The sequence below is a fragment of the Lissotriton vulgaris genome, chromosome 1_1 (genome assembly GCF_964263255.1).
Source record: "Lissotriton vulgaris chromosome 1_1, aLisVul1.2, whole genome shotgun sequence".
NCBI lineage: Eukaryota > Metazoa > Chordata > Amphibia > Caudata > Salamandridae > Lissotriton > Lissotriton vulgaris.
The window spans coordinates 1,917,253,373-1,917,274,860 of NC_141685.1; the positions used below are offsets into that span (position 1 = coordinate 1,917,253,373).

General features: G+C 40.3%; 1 protein-coding gene across 1 annotated transcript in view; it reads right to left on the bottom strand.

Annotated features, from left to right (window-relative positions):
* Positions 1 to 21,488, bottom strand: part of LOC147751387 (podocan-like) — a 151,227-nt gene that overhangs the window by 76,184 nt on the left and 53,555 nt on the right. The window contains exon 3 of the mRNA XM_086938379.1: positions 8,554 to 9,274. Coding sequence (XP_086794505.1) covers positions 8,554 to 9,274 — 721 coding nt within the window. The remainder of the gene's footprint in view (positions 1 to 8,553; positions 9,275 to 21,488) is intronic.

The window sequence follows — 21,488 nt, forward strand, 5'->3', positions numbered from 1 at the left end:
AAAAAAGCTCCAGCTCCTCTTGGTCATCATATTCCTGGAAAACTAGCCTCACAGCAGGTTCCAGGACCCATAACGAATTTCGCATTTCTGAAGATGTGGTCTCAGAGACAGGAGCTGCCATCTCAGAAAGTTAGTTGGCTGCGAGAAGTCAGCCGAAATAAAAAATTGGTGGGTGTCATGTTGGTAGGGCCATGTTTCCGTGCCACTGATGTACTCTTCTGTGCCCGTTGATGATGCAGAAGGCACGCCAAGATAGACTGGGGGCGCTGCTAAGAGGAAGAAGTGTGAGACCTGACACTGTGAGCCTGTGGTATCTCTAGCTGCGGTACAAATGACAGGTCAAGGAATTTTTGCAGGAAGTTACAGAAAAATGTAGTCATGGGTGACCCATCCTTCTTTTCCTGTACTCCGGTAATACGAATATTGTCTTGCCTGCTCCTATTCTCCAAGTCAACCACCTTCCATCGCATTTCCCAGATCTCCGAGGGCCTGCCTGAGATGGAGTCAATACGGGCTTCAATATCCGAGACTTAAACATCTGTCATGTCAAGGCAGTGCTGAAAGGAGGCTAGAAATTAACCCAGTGATTGTACATCAGTGGCTGTTTCTGAGACAACTTCATCGATCAAACTCAGGGATACCTTAATTTTGGTGAGCTCCAGGAGTAAAGTGTCTATTGCTGATAGTGATATGGCTGCAGGATCCTGCACCATGGCTCCCATAGGGGAGGACACCGCCGATTTTGAGTTAGAGACAGTCTCTGAAAAGATGACTTGGTGGATAGACTTGAACTAAACTTTTGCAGGCGACCCACCAGCTGAAAACCGATAAGGACTTGTTAGGCAACCCAGAGGGAGACAGTTACTGATCCAAACACTCCCCAAGATTGAAGAACACCCTCCAGAGAGGCAACCAATGACCACTGTCACACCTCCTGAGTGCGGCAGGCAGCCACGAGATCCAAGTGTCTGCACACCCCTACTCACCAGATCAAGCTATGTGTGTGCTATATGTGTGTCTTCAGTTAGGGCTATACTCCCCAGCGGCTGGTACACATACATGCATATCAGAACAGTGAGGGCCTCACCTCATAGGTAACCAGTTACATCCGAGTCATCAGGGACCATGTTAAGAACCAAATGTCCACACACAAGAAGGCCAACAACTCCGACAGGGCCAGTCCCAAGTCTAGCTGCGAAAGGTGGTGCATTGTTAGCAACAGAAACGTCAACCAAAAGAAATCTCAGCCTTGGTCAGAGAGTGATCTCCTTCACGAAGAGCTATAAATCATCGGAGCGACCTTCTGAACAAAGAAAAAGAGGATCAACATGAAGGTTATCCAGTGCTGTGCACCTACAAATGACAGCAAAGAAGAGGATAAAGAGCAGTTATACAACAGACTTCACTCCAACCTGGTGAATGCCTTGAGAGAGATATCACCATACTGATGGGGTACCTCAATGCCGAGACTGGAAGCGATAGCACTGAGTATACAGAAGTCATGGGCAACCGTGGGATTGGAGTCTTGAGCAGTCTGGTGATAGGCGGTAGTGTATTCCCGCACAAAATAATACACAGGGCAATATGGGTGTCACGAGGCCATTCAACAGAGAATCAAATCGACCATGTCTGAACTGCCAAGAAGTTATAGAGATCCCTGCAGAATGTGAGAGTGATGAGAGAAGCAGACATGTAGTCAGACCATCATTGACGTGGTCAGACTAAAGATGAAGACAGTATAGGTGGAACCAACAAACCAATCCCAGTGATTTAACACCACAGGTGGCCATTTACCGACCGGTAACGGCCGATTTCGGCCGTTACGGCTGGTAAATGGTCATTCCTGATGTAGGGGCCCTAATTTACCGATTCGGTAAAGTTACCGAATCGGTAAATTTACCGAATCGGTAAAATACCGAATCGGTATTTTTACCGATTTGGTAACTTGGAGATGTAGGTGGGACTCTTCTGAGTCCCACAGGCCTTACAGAATCGGTATTTTACCACCCAATCCGATTGGGTGGTAAAATACCGAATCCAGGTGTGCATGCACATGTGTGCATGCACACCTGTGCAATGTGACAGACAGACATGCCCTTAGGGCATGTCTGTGTGCCACATGTCACAAGTGCCTGAATTGGCGGTGCTAGAGGGTGTCAAAGTGACACCCCCTGCACCCTTGCCACATTCCGTAAGTACCGAATCGGTAAATACCGATTCGGTAATGCCCATTCATTCCTATGGGCTTCAATGCCCATAGGAATCAATGGGCATTACCGATTCGGTATTTACAGAATCGGTAAATACCGAATCAGAACGATTCGGTATTTACCGAATCTGAAATACCTACATCACCCCCCCCCTCCATTTTACCACTTCTTAAATACCGAATCGGTATGATTCGGTATTTATGAAGTGGTAAAATGAATTTACCTACATCGGGCCCCACATTCCTTAAATATGCTCAGAAATTGAGTGATTGCTCAGTAACCCTTAGTCCTGCAAGACCTAGAGGACAACAGAGACCTATTAGAAAGTAAATGAGAGAAGATCAAACAATTAGTGAAATCAATCTGCCAGGAGGTACTGGGTCCCCAAGAAACACCAGCATAAAGACTGGATCTCCACCGGAACTGTCTGAAAAATCCAAGAGAGATGGGAAGAGAAAGCTACCATCAACACCAGCCACACAAGAGCAGAAATAGCAAAAGCTCAAGCCGAATACACCAAAACCAACATGGAAGCAAAGAGAAGCTTAAGAGCAGACAAGCAAAGATTAATCGATGGTCGTGCCACAAAAGCCCAGGAAGTGGCAAGCCATGGAAATATGAAAGAACTCTTCGACATAACAAGAAAACTCTATAGAAGATATAGCAAGCCTAATGGACTTGTTAAAGACAAAGTTGGGGGAGAAAATCATGGGTAATGAAGGCCAGCAATGAAGATTGGTGGAGCACTTTGAAGGATTGCTGAACCAGCCCATACCACAGTCTCCGCCGGACATAGACCAGCTGACAAGTACTTGCCAGCTGACTTCAGCAGACCAACAAAGGAAGAAATATGACAAACCATCAAACATCTGAGAAATGGGAAGGTAGCAGGACCTGACAACATTCCTTCAGAGGCATTGAAGACAGACATTGAAACTTCAGTAGACATGCATTACACCATGTTTGGAAGGATCTAGGAAGAGAAAAAGGTGCCATCAGACTGGAAGGGGGGATATCTTATGAAGGGCCCCTAGAAAGGTGACCTGAGTTACTGCGCAAACTACAGAGGGATAACTCTTCTATCAACCCCAGGCAAAATGTTCAAAAAGTCATTCTGAACAGAATGAATGAACAAGTCGAAGCTCAGTTGGGAGACCAGCAAACAGCATCCGCAAACAAAAGATCCTGCACAGACCAGATTGTAACACTGTGCATCATCATTGAGCAGCCGATTGAATGGAACTCCCCCCTCTATGTTAACTTCATCGACTATGAGAAAGTATTCAACAGCATGGACAGAAAGATTCTTTGGAAACTCCTCTACCACTGCGGGTGCGAGAAAAACTTGTAAGAGTCATCAGGCAGTCTTACGAGGGAATGACATGCAAGATAGTTCATCGAGAACAACTCACAGAACCCTTCCAAGTAAAAAGCGGAGTCCTCCAGCATTGTTTGCTCTTGCCTTTTCTTTTCCTGTGGCCATAGAATGGATCAGCAAGAAATCCACAACAAGGGGAAGAAATGGGATGCAATGGACACCTTGGACACAGCTCAATGACCTAAACTTTGGAAACGACTGGACCCTACTCTCTCGTGCACATTTGCCGATGTAAGAGAACACTAAAAATGTGGCAGCCTAATCAGCACAACTTGACTTCAACATCCAAGGGAAAAACTAAGATTCTGAACACTGGCATGGTCAGCACAACTGCAGTCCCTCTTGGAGAAGATGCACTGGAAGAGGTTGAGGCCTTCACATACCTGGGCAGTGTCATAGACAAGCAGGGAGGGACTGACACCGCCATCAAGGTAAGAATCGGCAAAGCAAGGGCTGCCTTCATTCAGCTTAAGAAGATCTGGAGCTCCAAGCACCTAACTTTGCAAACTGATATCAGACTATTTAACACCAACTTAAAAACAGTCCTTTTGGTTGCTGCGTGATTGATAGTTGCACCTGCTAAATGCAACTATCAATCATGCAGCATCCAATGGTCTAATCATCAACCTAGAGAAGTCGAAGGTTATGCGATTCAACCCCAAAAAGAACACAACCGGGTTTCACTGGTACCTGGCAGGTGCACCCATGGAAGTCATGGCTGATTATAAGTACCTAGGGTTGATACTTGACGAGTAAGGTACTTTTAAACCACAAAAAGCCATAAACAGAGAGATAACTGAATAGCGGTAGCTCTAAAATCCCTCAAATTTAAAACTGCTGGGCCATGCTTTAACCCCCTACTATAGGTTCTACAACAAAGTTAATTCCAGCTTTCACTTACGGGAGCGAGTGCCTCAGGGGAGAAGATGAGGATACTTTGGAGCAAACCATGTCCAGATCAGCAAGAATAATCTTCAGCCTTCCAAATTATGCCTCTCCTGCACAAATCAGGCTAGAGTTTGGTCTACAATCCCAAAAAATAGCTTGAAATGCTGCCTATGTGAAAGGCTGGTTTAGGATCAGAAGATCTGGTCAAAGTTCTCTGAATTTTCACCTATGGAAAGAGATAAACGAAAGCAAAGCCTACACAGCAAGAGACTACCTGACAGCATCTATAAATCGCTTAGACCTGAAGGAGCTCTGGGCAACTTCGGGAAGGCAGAACAGCTTCAAGTCTTTGGTAAATAAGACTGTGAAAAGGCTGTCAGTAGTAGAGGACAAAGAAGGGCTCAGAGGAAGGTCTCATGGTTGGTGTGTGCTGCAGAGTTATACAAGCCCCGGCCCGCAACTCTATCTGTGTGCTGGCTTCCACAGGAGATTAAAAGAGAAATATCTCCGGTTTCGAATGGGAATCCTTCCCGTCCTGCTGCACCTTCCACCGTAGAAGCGATTCGCAGAAATAACTAAGGGGCATATTACCTACAAACAGCGATATTTATTGCTAAGTAGGGTTAGCTGCAAAATTATTATCGCCGCGCTTCACCGATTTTTATCGCTGAGATAACTTGCTATTAGCAAGGTTTATCTCAAAAGCGATAAAAATCAGGCGAAATGCGTGAATATCGCTGACAATACAGCAATATTCACGCATTAGCGTGAAACAGCTCTTAGCCATGTTATCCATCTCCCATTGGATAACATGGCTAAGAACTGGTATTAGCAGGCGTTAGCTTTTGGAGATATTCGCGCTTAGCGCAAATGTTTCCATCGCTTCGCCTTTGTAGGTAATAGGCGATAGCGATTTTAGCGACTGTTTTCAGTCACTAACCTTTTGGCACGCCCACTTTGCATGTCATTAGGGATAATTAACGCTGACATGTAAAGCGGGCCCCAAAATGCTCGCTATCGCCTACAAGCTGTCGCTAACCGGTGTTAGCGACAGCTTGGTAATTGGGCGATGAAATTTTCGCCGCTTTAGCGGGAAAAAGTCCCGCTAAAGCGGCAAAAAGGCCCTTGGTAATATGCCCCTAAGTGCCGTCTTTGCTGGAAAGTGGAAGAGAGCATCACGCACCTACTAAGCACCTGCCGTGGACTGGAGCCTGAACGACATTTGTTTTTTAAAACAGTTTTCAACATCAAGAGGATAAGAACCATGAGGCAAGACTTGCTTTGGAGGATGAGATCTACAGCTGGCCTGCCAGTTCGTACAATTCATGGGAGCAGTAGAGGAGAAAATGAAGAGATCCGGTGCACCATAAACAGCTTCGAACACGGGCTCACCATCCCCCGGATTTGGCACTCTCTTATCCTGGGAAAACGCCTGACACAAAAAGCTTTCCTTTTAATACATCGAAAATAATCTTTTGTTAACTACTGAGCACTTGACAGGCTATGGACCTGTAGCATCTCCATTATAAAATCTGACTACAAGGCTGCTATACGATGCAACTAATTTTGTTATTTTTAGATATATATGTAATCCATTGGTTCCATTCTATTCATGTTTTTTATGTTACATGTTTGGGACTAAGGACCGCCCAAAGCTCATCAGATAAATAGATATTTTGTCAGAGCACGGTACAAGCCAGCTGAACAGGAAACACTGGGTTAAGCTAAACTGTCCAATTGCTCTTTTAATTGTTGGTCTGCATAAATGATGAAATTGTAGTTTTATTTTGATAAATTTTCGCCTTGAGTGATTTCTTTTTGTGAAGGTTTTTATTAACTTATACAATAAAAATGTACTTACTTACTTACTTACTTACAGTCCTTTTTTATGGAGCAGAAACTTGGATGACAAACAGTGACCACCACTAACAAAGTTGAGACCTTCATCAACACCTGTCTAAGACAAATCCTCTGAATGGTCTGGCCAAACACCTTTACCAATAACGACCTTTGGCAACAGATTTTCCAACTCCCTTCTCATGAAGAAATCATGAAAAGACTTTGGGGCTGTATAGATCTCACCCTCCACAAGCTCACATCAAACACAACCAGGCAAGCCCAGACCTGGAACTCTCGAGGGAAAAGTAAAAGAGGGAGGCCAAGAAACACTTGGCGCTGAGAGCTAAAATGATGACTACAAAGAAATGGGTTACACCTGGAGAGTCCTGCTTGATAGCCGATACCCCAACAGGGGTAGTAGTCATAAATTTGTAGGCTCCAACTGTTGAACAAGACTCACCCCTCAGTGCCGGTGAGAAACTCAAAGCCATGCCAGGTGAACAATGTGACTAGGGCTATGTAATTTGAAACAGGACAGGAGAGTCTGACCCGTGTAGGAGAGCCAGGCCACCATGCGCCATCTGGTTGTAGCAGTTGATTAAAATGAAGGCAGTCAGTCAGCCACATCCTATATGGCAGCGCGCTGATCCCCATCTAGCAGCCATGAGGTCCAGTCTCCCCGGTGTGGGACTGCTTGTGACGGCAAGGTGGATCAGGGCCCTCAGGTCGGGTCCACCCCCAACAGCTGAAAGGGCGTCTCCGATCTCAGGAGGTCTCTAACCACTCTTGTGCCTGTGCTCTGACAAAGCCTGTAGTGAGGGTGGTGCAGCCTAGAAATCGCCATCCAAGGGTCGCATGCTGCTTTCGCCAGCTCCTGAAGCACAGGTGGCCAGTTGCCCACCCCATCCACTAAGTCCTCCACTCACGGCCTAAAGATATGATGGGCATAGGCCCCAGCATCTGCGGCCTTGTGCCTGGGTATGGCGGTTGAGCCCCCATCGAAGCCCCACCCTACCACCTGGTTCTGTCCTCTGAGTGGGCTCAGTCAGACATGGCGCTGAGGGGCTTGGGTGAGAGCCTGGCAAATGTGAACTGCAGGGCATCTGTTAATCATGGACCAGGGTCCAGTCGGCCGGGACCGCTAGACTGCTAACTCCATTCTCGTCTGTGGCAAGGTTCCTCTGCCACCCCCCACCAAACTAATCTTGCAGGCTTTCTTACTCCCTTCATAAAGGTATCCAGCCTTACATTAATCAAAGATTTCCATTTCCATTTAGATAACTTAAATCACTTTGGGCCAGATGTAGGTAAATTAGATTTACCGATTTTTAATTACCGAATTTTACCGATTCAGTAATTAAAAATCGGTAAATCTAAAGGGGGGATATATAGGTATTTCCAGATGTGGAAATACCGAATCTGTAACAATCGGTATTTACCGATTCTGTAAATACAGAATCGGTATTTCCCATTGATTCCTATGGGCTTTGAAGCCCATAGGAATCAATGGGAAATACCGATTCTGTATTTACAGAATCGGTAAATACCGAATTTTGCAAGGATGCAGGGGGTGTCACTTTGACACCTCTGGCACCCCACAAATAGGCATGTGCGCCATGTGGCACACAGACATGCCCTAAGGGCATGTCTGTCTGTCACATGGCTAGGTGTGCATGCACGCATGTGCATGCACACCTGAATTCGGTATTTTACTACACAATAGGATTGTGTGGTAAAATACCAATTTTGTAGGGCCTTTGGGACTCAGAAGAGTCCCACCTACATCTGAGATTTACCGAATCGGTAAAAATACCGATTCGGTATTTTACAGAATCGGTAAATTTACCGAATCGGTAAATTTACCGATTCTGTAAAATTGTGCCCCTACATGCCAATCCTTGAATACCGGTCGGTAACGGCCGAAAATACCGATTTTCGGCCGTTACCGACCGACCTACATCGGGCCCTTTGACTGCTGCTGGTCTCACTGTGAACTGTAATAATATTTTAGTTGTTTGTGAGAATAAAACTTGTCCCAGGGGTGATTCCCCACTAGAATCCCACTGACACATTAAGCTTATTTTATATATTCATCCTCATGATTTTTTTCTTTTTTAGCTTTTATAATGTTTACAAGTTTAATGAATTACGAGTAACAATGTATTTTGTTTTGTTTTTGGTTTTAAAATACAGATTTTTACCGTTCAACAATGTATTTCTGCTTGTCAGATTCCTTACCTTCCATAGCAGGCACATTCTGGTGGACAATAATTATCTTCAAAGTATGGCACATATTCTTTCGACTTGGTTCCTTTTTTATGTTTGCCATGTTTGCCTTCTTTCCTCATATTATTTATTGCTTTATTACCTTTATCGTGATTTTCGGGCATGTTTTCTCTCAAATATTTGGCCGCAGTTTTGTTTTTCTTTGTCAATATTTTCTTTTTCCTTTGGGGATCTTTCCTTTTAGCTTTTATAATTGAAGGCAATGCTTTCGTCTTCTTTTTCTCAGATTCGACTTCAGACCCAGAGTTCCTAAATTGTACTTTTTTGAGATGTGAATTAGTCATAGTATCTAGTACTTCGCCAGGAACATTGTTATCTTTTTCCATGCCAGGAAAGCTGCCAACATTGTCATTGGGAAGCTGCTCCCTTTTTTGCATGTTCACATTAGTGTTGTTCATGCTAAGATCGGCTTGGTCTATTGTTTTTTGTGTGAATGGAAGAAGGCTATCATTCAATAAAATTTCCATGGAGGTGTTGTCTTCTTTAGAATTTGATTCTGGTGTCCTGTATGAAATAAATTCTATCTCTTGCATAGAATGTGCTGTGCTCAGGACTTCCTCAACTTCAAAAATAATACGTGATGTTGAGTTATTTTCCATGTCCCATGTCTGTAGCGCTGGAAAGGTCTCATTTAAATTTGCCATCCCATGTTCTGCTTCAGTAACTGGTATGCCTGTTTAAAACAAATAGTCTCAATATGCCATAGGAGTCACAATAATAATTTAACAAAAAACACTTTGTATCATATTTATCGTCAATATATTTAATATATTTACTGTACAATGCTCACTAATTTAGGTCCTTGGAAATTAATTTTATAACTACAATTATTTTGAAAAAGAAATCCGTTCTGCAGATATTTTCATGTTTGAAGTGTGGCAATGTGTCCATGCACAAAATACCTCTTTCATTCACTAATTTTACTGTCCAAGGAGTTTTTGTATAGGACACCAGGGGTCGTTTTATGGAAGTGCCCGGGGGATTCAACGGGCATTTGCGCCCGGTTTACGCCTCCCCGGGGCACTTTGGTATTTTTTGTATAGGACACCAGGGGTCGTTTTATGGAAGTGCCCGGGGGATTCAACGGGCATTTGCGCCCGGTTTACGCCTCCCCGGGGCACTTTGGTATCACAAAAGGGGGCACAGATGCTTGTGCATCTCCTCCTGTAATACCAATAACACTGGTGCGCAGACAGTGCCAGCGCTCCCTCAAGAGGGCGTTACCTCATTTGCATGGGGGCATGGGGGCCTGATCCCATACATATGAAGGAATCCCTTTGTCTCTGCGCCTGCACTGTATTTCAGGCACATGTGAAGAGGCAAAGAAGCTCTCAGGAGGCACATTGTCTGTGCACCACCTAAAAGATGGTGCACTTTCAGTACGCCCCCTGATTGTGGCCCTCTGGAGGGTGCAAAGGGGGCCCTATTGACCATCCAGACACCCCCTTGCAGGTGAGTCTGCCTGCAAGGAGATCGCTAAACCCCTTCAAAAGTGGAGGCGGGTTTGCCGCCTGCACTGTAAAAACATGGAGCAGCTTTAAATCAGCAGCTCTGTTTTTAACATAAATGTGCTGCCCCCAGGGTAGCGTGAGGTCATGGCTGCCCTGGGGACACACATCCACCATAATGTGGCGCATTTTTCTGAATTGCTTTTGGAGCACATTTTGAAAGGTGTACGCAGCGCAATCCAGGAAAATGATCCTCCTCTATAATATGGCCCAATTTCTTCAATTTCTTCAGAGCTTCCATTATGAGGAAAATATAAGGTAAACATTAAGGGTATTCTGTAAATGCATATGATTGTTTCAGAAGACATTTTTTTCTGGATTGTTCAGGTGGAAGACAGGGGTACCCCTCTTTGGTCTTCAAAGGGCTTCCAAGGGCTGGAATCATGCCATATTTTCTGATTATGAGACGATTTACATTTTAGATCAAGATCAGGATTGGGCATCAATCTGTTGTTAGAGATCAAATGTGTCATGATTGCTGTATTTGACTCTAATCCGGTTGGACCTCTGTGATTTTCTGCGAACACCCACAAAATGTACTGTTTTTGACTGATCTTTACATTTAATACACTTTCTACCACCATAAGGCAGACACAAAATTTTATGTGATCACATATGATACTCTTTTAAGAGTGTCTGATGTCCACTATTTGGACACCCTTAATTTGTGTTCAAAAAGGGTTATTGGCCAAGTATAGTGCCGCCACAATTTGGGATTCAAAATTTCAGATCTACAATTTCAGATCCAAATACCATTATTTCAAACCAAGGTCTTTGGTTTGGCCACACTTTCGGATAATGAACCACAGGAAAGTATATACGTAGAGGCTTATCTATCTTTCTGTCTATCTGTCTATCTATCTATCTATCTATCTATCTATCTATCTATCTATCTATCTATCTATCTATCTATCTATCTATCTATCTATCTATCTATCTATCTATCAGTCTGTCTGCTTGATCTGCAGATGCACAGTTTAATATGGTATTTAGTGTAGTGTTTGGAGGGTCATTACTCATGAAAGACAAAGCCTTGAGATAGTTATTATGACCCTTGAATCCTCAACAATATTATAAAAACACATTATATTCTTTGCATCTATATGAATGATTTATGCGATGGCATTGTTTCATGTGTATTTGTTTTAATACCAGTATTTAACTAAAACCAGGATGCAAGTAGTTAAATGTGTGCAGCAAGGTAATATTACACTATCAGTGACTATTAGGAGAATTGCTTCTCTGCGTAAAGTACATGTAATGTATGAAGTTAGGTATGGTATAAGATCTTCACTTATATAAAAATAAAACTAGAAATTCACTGAAAATAATAAAGGTGAAAGTGATGATTCAGTTAGGTGATGAAATAATAAGGAATTAGTTAGAAAGGACTACAATATTCAAAGTCCAAACCTAAAAAATATACAGACTGTGTTTGACTGTAGACATATTATGTCTTTTTGGCTGCTTTTAAAATTTGTTGGGAATTTTTTGATAATATTGATAGTCGACACATACCTTTATTAAGGATGAGGTAGATTTTAGATATTTCTACAAATATGTATAAAATTGATGTATGTTAGATTCAGGATAAGCATTATTGAAGAATTGTGATTATTATTTTGTTTAAACTTTATCTACTCATTCTGCTCAGTAGATAAATCAATGATGTTCGTTCTGCAAATGATAGTATTTATGCAATTTGTCTCTTTCTGAACGCGCCATAGTGATGTTCTCATATAAATCAGAGCACTAGTTATGAATTGAAAACATCATTTGTAGCATATACCTATAGAAGATAAACAAATTGTGTTCATTTATAAATACACTGAGCCTTCTACGCTGTTTTTAAAGTTGGGTTGAACCTTCAATAACACCATCAGCAAATACAGATATTTACTAAGGTATGAGTTGGAGTGCAGATTTTGTCACACATGCATATATAATCTATGTATTTCTAATCTAGGATAGGTGTTATTGATAAATGATGGTGCCTTATAAATATGTCTAATATGGTACATTGAATCTATTGAGTAGATAAGAGAATGGAGTTTGATCTAATGATGACATTACTTATGTTAATTTTTCTTTCACTTACGTGATATAGTGCTAACATGCCTTTATACAGGTCAAAGCTATGATGCGAGATTCACTGTAGGAGACTATGTTCTTGTGATTTTCTGTTCGCTCCCTTTGCTAAAATGATTGTGTCATAAAGGTTAGGCGATATGCTGAGTGGCTTCCCGTTATTTTATAATTAACATGATGAGAATCATGTCTAACTATGAGGGCGACTACTAGCAGTACATTGTTAGAGTAATAATGAATTGTAATGAATTGTGTCGTTTTAATGTATTGTATGTTTTGATTGTGATTCTATTGTAAATACTGTTTTGTAATTGCTTTTAGCCCTGAAGAAGTCCATTGAGGGATGAAACGCGTTGGCAAGCAATTGTGTGGGCTTTTTAAAGAATAATGTTTTTTCTCAATAAAAGGATTATACTGGCTACAATCAAGAGAATCTCTCATCTGTTATTTTCGGATCACTGACTAAATATCGAGGGACAAAATATAGACTACCCAAAATATAGATTCCAAAATATCGACAGACAAAATATCGAACTCCTATCTACAAACAGGTAAGTACCAAAATATCGAACCCAAAATATCGCTTATATATACTTTGTAAAAATATCGAATTTCTTAAAAATAATGTAAAATTAAAAAAATATTTGAAAAAAAATAGCTAAAATATACTTAAAAATACTTAAATTACCTTAAAATTATTAAATAACTAATTTAACTTATAAAAAAAATATACAATCATATCAGTTACATATATATATATATATATATATATATATATATATATATATATATATATATATATATATATATATATATATATATTCACTGAAAAAACCATAGGTTTCACACCAGTTATAGTTAGCAGGAAGTTTTACTCGCATAAAACCATTGAAATTCCCACGTTATAGTTAGTTGGACTCACTATAACTTGCGCGTGCGATGCACTGCTGATGACGTCACATATTACATCACTCATGACATGGTCAGTGACATCACTCATGACATCACTGATGACACCATCCTTGTGACAGAGTGACAGACCTCCTTTCACTGTAATGTAACCCATGAAACACATATTGAAAAATAGAAATTAAAATTTTCAAAAAAATGGAGATACCCATACCAGTTACAACTAAGCATGGTCAAATTTTGCAAATTCGCAATCCGCGAATTTGCGGATTTGCGAATTTGCGATCCGCAAAATTCGCGAATTTGTGCGAATTTGCAGATTTTTGTTTTTTGCGTGTTCGCGGGGTTTTTTGCGTGTTCGCTGGGCTTTTTGCGTCTTCGCGAGCCGCTTGCATAGCGAAGTTACCCATGCAGTCGTTTATGGGAGAGGGAGAGAGAGATAGATAGATAGATAGATAGAAAGAGAGAGAAAGAGAGGGAAAGAGAGAGGGAGAAAGAGAACGAGAGAAAGAAAGAGAGGCCGGATCTCTGAAGGGCCAGATTCCTGAGTTGCCCCTACAGAGCATACAGCTTTTTATTTTTAGCAAAATGCATATGAAAATTGTGCTGTAAAGGTATCTTTTAGTTTAACCCCTCCTGACAACTCAAAATGGGTGTATTTGGCATCCTCTCCCTTCTTCCTGTTTTTTATATCTGTAAGTGCTTCCTGATGAGGTTTAATTCCTTGGACAGGTGCCTCGTTGCCTACTTGTAACTATTCTCTGACCCTGCTTCGAAGGTCAGAGCAGGGTCAGAGAATAGTTGCAAGTAGATTGAGGCGCCAGGAAGCAATTAGCAGCAGGTTTCCAAGTTGAAGTTAATTTGTTTGTAACCCTTTTGTAAAAGGTTACAAAGAAATTAGGTTCAACTTTTGCACCTGCTGCTGTAACCCTTGCTTGGCTGAAAATTCGTCCACGCTGATTCGCGGATTTTACCACGATTTCGCGAGATTCGCGGATCGCGAAATCGCGGAAAATCAGCAAATTCGCCCGCAAAACGGATTTTACGCCCACCCTTAGTTACAACAACCAATTCAATAATTCCACCATCTATATACACATCCACTCATTCACCAACAGTTCTATATAGTCACTCATACATATACTCACTCATCATATGTAGTGATTCACCTATACATCCTGTTACACACCGACAGTCATCCAAAAGTTACTCTCACACATACTCACACATGCAAGTAAACTATTGAACATCCATTTATTTGCATATACAGCTATACACACTACCACCTTACTTCTAAGGAAACTTACACATACTTACTCTCTTAAACAATCACTTATAAAAACACATAATTATTTAAACAGGAACTCTTTCAATATCTCACTCTCACATATACTCACTTATATACATCAATACTCACATATACTAGATTAAAACATATGTAGTTACTGATAAAGACACTAGTGAGACAGTCATTCACTCACTAACACACACATATACACACTCATCCACCCATACAGTCCTGCACATATGCTATCTTCAAAACACATACAAAGCGAGAGTTAGTCAGTCATGCATCTATGTGATAAGTAATACCCCCACCAAACCATACAAACACTCATACTGATACTAAAAAACATCTAATAACCCATATACCTACACATGTACCTACTCACCAACCCATGCAGCCACTTATACACAAAGTGAAACACTAATACATATATATAAATATTTAAACATTACTCACTAATATATGTATTCACTAAGAAACACTTAATAAGCCAGTTAACTAATCAATTTTCATTAAAAAAACATCCATTTAGACACTTATTCAAACATTTATTCTTACATCAACTTTTACATATACATATATAAAACAAATTTATTTTTCAGAAAGACACACATTTACTGGATGGTGTCATCAGTGATGTCATGAGTGATGTCACTGACCATGTCATGAGTGATGTAATATGTGACGTCATCAGCATTGCATTGCACGCGCAAGTTATAGTGAGTCCAACTAACTATAACGTGGGAATTTCAATGGTTTTATGCGAGTAAAACTTCCTGCTAACTATAACTGGTGTGAAACCTATGGTTTTTTCAGTGAATATATATATATATATATACTCAAGAACAACTCGGCAAGATCCCCGCCAGAGTATCCACAGCACAGAGGGAGTCCACGTTTGCTTTTAAGGTATTTTATTCCATCAATATATATATATACACATATATATATATATTCACTGAAAAAACCATAGGTTTCACACCAGTTATAGTTAGCTGGAAATTTTACTGATATAAAACCATTGAAATTCCCACGTTATAGTTAGTCGGACTCACTATAACTTGCGCGTGCAATGCACTGCTGATGACATCACATATTACATCACTCATGACATGGTCAGTGACATCACTCATGACATCACTGATGACACCATCCAGTGAATATGTGTCTTTCTGAAAAATAAATATTAGTGAGTTATGTTTAAATATTTTTTCTCTATGGGATTTTTGAAAATTCTATGTCTAATAACTTTGGCGTTTGTGGACGGAATTGGCTGAAATATTCAGGAAAATGGAACATTTTGTTTCTGAGCAGCCCCTGACAATTTGGGGGGGTTTCATCAAGGGGGGGCTGAGAAAAAAGGGGGGTCCCAAAACGCGTTTTTCCCATGTTAATTTCCATAGGGCGGTTGGCCTCACTTTTAGCTCGAACGGCTGAATGGATTTGCACGAAACTTGGCAAAATTGTAGGGACTGTTAGCCCGATGTGCCTTTGCTAGGTCTCAATATATGTGCTCCAGTGGATTTTGAGTAATTTAGGTTCAAAAAAAGATATATATCTGGGCGGAGCCTAACCACACATCTGATCTGATTGGCTGTCAGCACTTCATCCAAGAAGTGTTGGCAGCCATCTTGAGACCAATATACATGATAGCACCTCATTAAAAAGCATTGTAGTTAATAGAGGGTTTTAGGACTTTAGTTACATTATAAATCATTTGTTGATGGTACCATACTCGTTTTAGGAATTGTGGTGGGTTCTAAGGTGATTTTACCATGTGAAAAAACCTTCTGCTGTGATATCATGAATATTGTTTGAAAGAAAACTAATATCTCATGATTTTCCCACAGTGGTTTGGAAGGGGATCTATAAGCTAAACTGAAAGCATATTTTCTGTAAATTCACATTATCTTTCTCAGTCATGTGAAAATGAAGTCTGACATTCTCAGTAAAACATGTACACCCAACAAGGACAGAGACTGTCAGTTGATTCCTTTGTGTTCTACTGCAGCCTCCTAGAGTGTTCTAAAGAACAACTAGAGCGCTAACAGTCCTACTTATTACAAAGGTATGGCACACCTGAAGTCATCTTGATTGGAATAAAGTGGTAACTCTTAAAACATTTAATTTAAAAAGAAACAACATGAGGGGGTATATTTTGCAATAGAAAGTATGATTAGTGCTGCAGAATGAAAAATTAGGGCACATTTTGAGTGACTTCTCAAATCCTTTTCTATTTCATTAAAACATTCTGACATGCAGTCTCCCAAAATGGCCACCAGAGACAAAAGAGCCCAAATGTAGCCCAAATATCACCCAGATGTAGCCCAAGTATAGCCCAATGACAGAATGTTCCAGAGTGTTCTAAAGAACAACTAGAGCTCTAACAGTCCTACTTATTACAAAGGTATGGCACACCTGAAGCCATCTTGATTGGAATAAAGTGGTAACTCTTAAAACATTTAATTTAAAAAGATACAACATGAGGGGGTATATTTTGCCATAGAAAGTATGATTAGTGCTGCAGAATGAAAAATTAGGGCACATTTTGAGTGACTTCTCAAATCCTTTTCTATTTCATTAAAACATTCTGACATGCAGTCTCCCAAAATGGCCACCAGAGACAAAAGAGCCCAAATGTAGCCCAAATATCACCCAGATGTAGCCCAAGTATAGCCCAATGACAGAATGTCCCAGAGTGTTCTAAAGAACAACTAGAGCGCTAACAGTCCTACTTATTACAAAGGTATAGCACACCTGGAGCCATCGTGATGGGAATAAAGTGGTAACTCTTAAAACATTTAATTTAAAAAGGAACAAATTGAGGGGATATATTATGCAATAGAAGGTATTATTAGTGCTGCAGAAAGAAAAATTAGGGCACATTTTGAGTGACTTTTCAAATCCTCTTCTATTTCATTAAAAAATTCTGACATGCAGTCTCCCAAAATGGCTACCAGAGACAAAAGAGCCCAAATGTAGCCCAAATATCACCCGGATGTAGCCCAAGTATAGCCCAATGACAGAATGTCCCAGAGTGTTCTAAAGAACAACTAGAGCGCTAACAGTCCTACTTATTACAAAGGTATGGCACACCTGAAGCCATCTTGATTGGACTAAAGTGGTAACTCTTAAAACATTTAATTTAAAAAGGAACAAAATGAGGGGGTATATTTTGCCATATGAATTATGATTAGTGCTGCAGAAAGAAAAATTAGGGCACATTTTGAGTGACTTCTCAAACCCTCTTCAATTTCATTAAAAAATTCTGACATACAGTCTCCCAAGATGGCCACCAGAGACAAAAGAGCCTAAATGTAGCCCAAATATCACCCAGATGTACCCCAAGTATAGCCCACTGACAGAATGTCCCAGAGTGTTCTAAAGAACAACTAGAGCGCTAACAGTCCTACTTATTACAAAGGTATGGCACACCAGAAGCCATCTTGATTGGAATGAAGTGGTAAGTCTGAAAACACTCAATTTAAAAAGGAACAACATGAGGGGGTTAATTTTGCCATAGAAAGTATGATTAGTGCTTCAGAAAGAAAAATTAGGGATCATTTTGAGTGACTTCTCAAATCCTCTTCTATTTTATTAAAAAAATTCTGACATGCAGACTGAAACATGCACTTTGAATACCAGCAGCAGACGTCCCTGGTGAGCAGTAGCTTTACTACAGTGATCTAATGTGCAACTAGAGTGCTAACATTCAGAATTTATGGCAAATGTGTGACACATCTGAATGCTTTCTTGATGGAACCAAAGTAAACAAGCATTGAAAATGCAATAGATCTCGCCCTCGTTTAAGTTAAAGCCATTCTGTTTGTAATGAGGTGGCTTTTTAGCTTTGCTTTTATTAGTGTTTTTTCAACTCTCATGTAAATAACATGCATCTGTATGCATATAAGTATATGTATGCATGCATTTATGTTTGTATTTATATAGATATACAGATGATATATGTTTATATATGTATGTATATATATATATTCACTGAAAAAACCATAGGTTATAGACCATATATAGTTAGGAATTAGCATTTACAAAACCTTGAAAATTCACTGAAAAAACCATAGGTTATAGACCATATATAGTTAGGAATTAGCATTTACAAAACCTTGAAAATTCACTGAAAAAACCATAGGTTATAGGCCATATATAGTTAGGAATTCGCATTTACAAAACCTTATTTTACTCACACAAAACCATTGAAATTCCATATATCGTTAGTTGCACTAACTATATATCGCGCACCCGCAATCCACTGCTGATGATGTCACATATTACATCATTCATGACATGGTCAGTGACATCATTGATGACATCACTGATGACATCTCAAATGACATCACTGATGACATCACTGATGACATCTCATTTGACATTACTGATCACATCACTGATGACATCATTCATGTGATAATACGATGAACCTCTTCAGACTCTAATATAACCTTAGATACACTCAGTGTAAACAGACACTCACAGACCGTCACTCATCCATGGAGTTATTCACACACCTAGTCAGTCATGCAATGAATCAATCACACCTCCATTTCCTCAACTATACAGTTATACACACCTTACTTATTCAAACATATACTAACACATATTTACTCTCTTATATAATCCCTAATAAAAGTTCACAATGATCCATACAGCCACTCACACATTCACTGGCTCTAATGCACAGTTATTTATATATGTCAACTCTCACATGTACTGTGTTTTACATATGTACTTACTTTGACATGTAGCACTGAGATATCCATTCACTCACCAATACACTCATGCACACAGTCAACCGCCCATACAGCTGATTCCACATGCAATTTTGAACCCACACATCTAGTGAATCAATTGCTCACACATCTATGCACAGAGTCATACACCTCCCAGCCACTCACACACACACTCAGTCTCCAATACAAATACTTGGGCAACCAACCAATAACCCATATAGTTACTCATATAGCTACTGATCAACACATGCAGCAGGTTACAGAACAACAGACATAATGATGCACAAATTAAGACAGTTTAGTCACTAACCCATGCACTCAGTGAGACACATTTAATCACTCACTCATACAGTCAGTCATGCACCTACTAAATCCTTCATCCAGACACTTAAACATCCACTCATTCTTCAATATGTAAGACATATTTTAACTTTACTGCAACATACAGTCACTGGATGATATCATCAGTGATGTCATCAGTGATGTCATTTGAGATGTCATCAGTGATGTCATCAGTGATGTCACTGACCATGTCATTAATGATGTAATATGTGACATCATCAGCAGTGGATTGCGGGTGCGCAATATATAGTTAGGGCAACTAACTATATATGAAATTTCAATGGTTTTGTGTGAGTAAAATATGGTTTTACAAATGCTAATTCCTAACTATATATGGTCTATAACCTATGGTTTTTTCAGTGAATTTTCAAGGTTTTGCAAATGCTAATTCCTAACTATATATGGTCTATAACCTATGGTTTTTTCAGTGAATATATATATATATATATATATATATATATATATATATATATATATATATATATATATATATATATATATATATATATATATATATATATATATATATATATTAACATAATATTAATAAAAAATACACAATATTATTACCGTAGGATAGCATAGGGGTAACAATTACTATTCCCACTCCAGAGAGTGCAACAGTAGGGAAAGCGTTGGATAGCGTAGGGGTAAAAATTACTATTCCCACTCCAAAGAGTGCAACAGTAGGGAAAGCGTTGGATAGCGTAGCGGTAAAAATTACTATTCCCACTCCAGAGAGTGCAACAGTAGGGAAAGGGTTGGATAGCGTAGGGGTAAAAATTACTATTGCCACTCCAGAGAGTGCAACAGTACGGAAAGCGTTGGATAACGTAGAGGTAAAAATTACTATTCCAACTCCAGAGGGGGCAACAGTAGGGAAAGCGTTGGATAGAGTAGCGGTATACATTACTATTCCCACTCCAGAGAGTGCAACAGTAGGGAAAGCGTTGGATAGCGTAGGGGTAAAAATTACTATTCCCACTCCAGAGAGTGCAACAGTAGGGAGAACGTTGGATAGCGTAGGGGTAAAAAATTACTATTCCCACTTCAGTAGGTGCAACAGTAGGGAAAACATTGGATAGCGTAGGGGTAAAAATTACTATTCCCACTCCAGAGAGTGCAAAAGTAGGGAAAGCGTTAGATAGCGTAGGGGTAAAAAATACTATTCCCACTCCAGAGAGTACAACAGTAGGGAAAACGTTGGATAGCGTAGGGGTAAAATTACTATTCCCACTACAGTGAGTGCAACAACAGGGAAAGCATTGGATAGTGTAGGGGTAAACATTACTATTCCCACTCAAGAGAGTGCAACAGGAGGTAAAGCGTTGAATAGCGTAGGGGTAAAAATTACTATTCCCACTCCACAGAGTGCAACAGTAGGGAAAGCGTTGGATAGCGTAGGGGTAAAAATTACTATTCCCACTCCAGAGAGTACAACAGTAGGGAAAACGTTGGATAGCGTAGGGGTAAAAATTACTATTCCCACTCCAGAGAGTGCAACAGTAGGGAAAGCGTTGGATAGCGTAGGGGTAAAAATTACTATTCCCACTCCAGAGAGTGCAACAGTAGGGAAAGCGTTGGATAGCGTAGGGCAGTGTTTCCCAAACTGTGGTCCACAGACCCCCAGGGGTCTGTGACACATTCCCAAGGGGTCCGTAGGCAACAGTTTTAAAAGCACAGAATCATTTCTTGTATAATTAGCAGCTTTCCAGCAACAATAAAAGTGTCAAGAGAATGCCAGTGATTAATGTACCTGCAGGAGAGCAGGAGAGTTTTGTTCAGTGGCAGCTTTGATTTAACTAATGTAGCACAGAGGGTTAATGTGCCTACTGCAAAGAACGCGTAACATGCATCTTAAAATGCAGTATTTTACGTGCCTAGGTTCGTGGTTACTGCTTTTGTCACAGAGTTTCTTTTGTTAATGTGCACTTCATAAGTGACAATCGTAATCTAGCAGAGGGACCTATAAACTGTCATCAAAGAGCTGCTTGCAAACTGCATGGT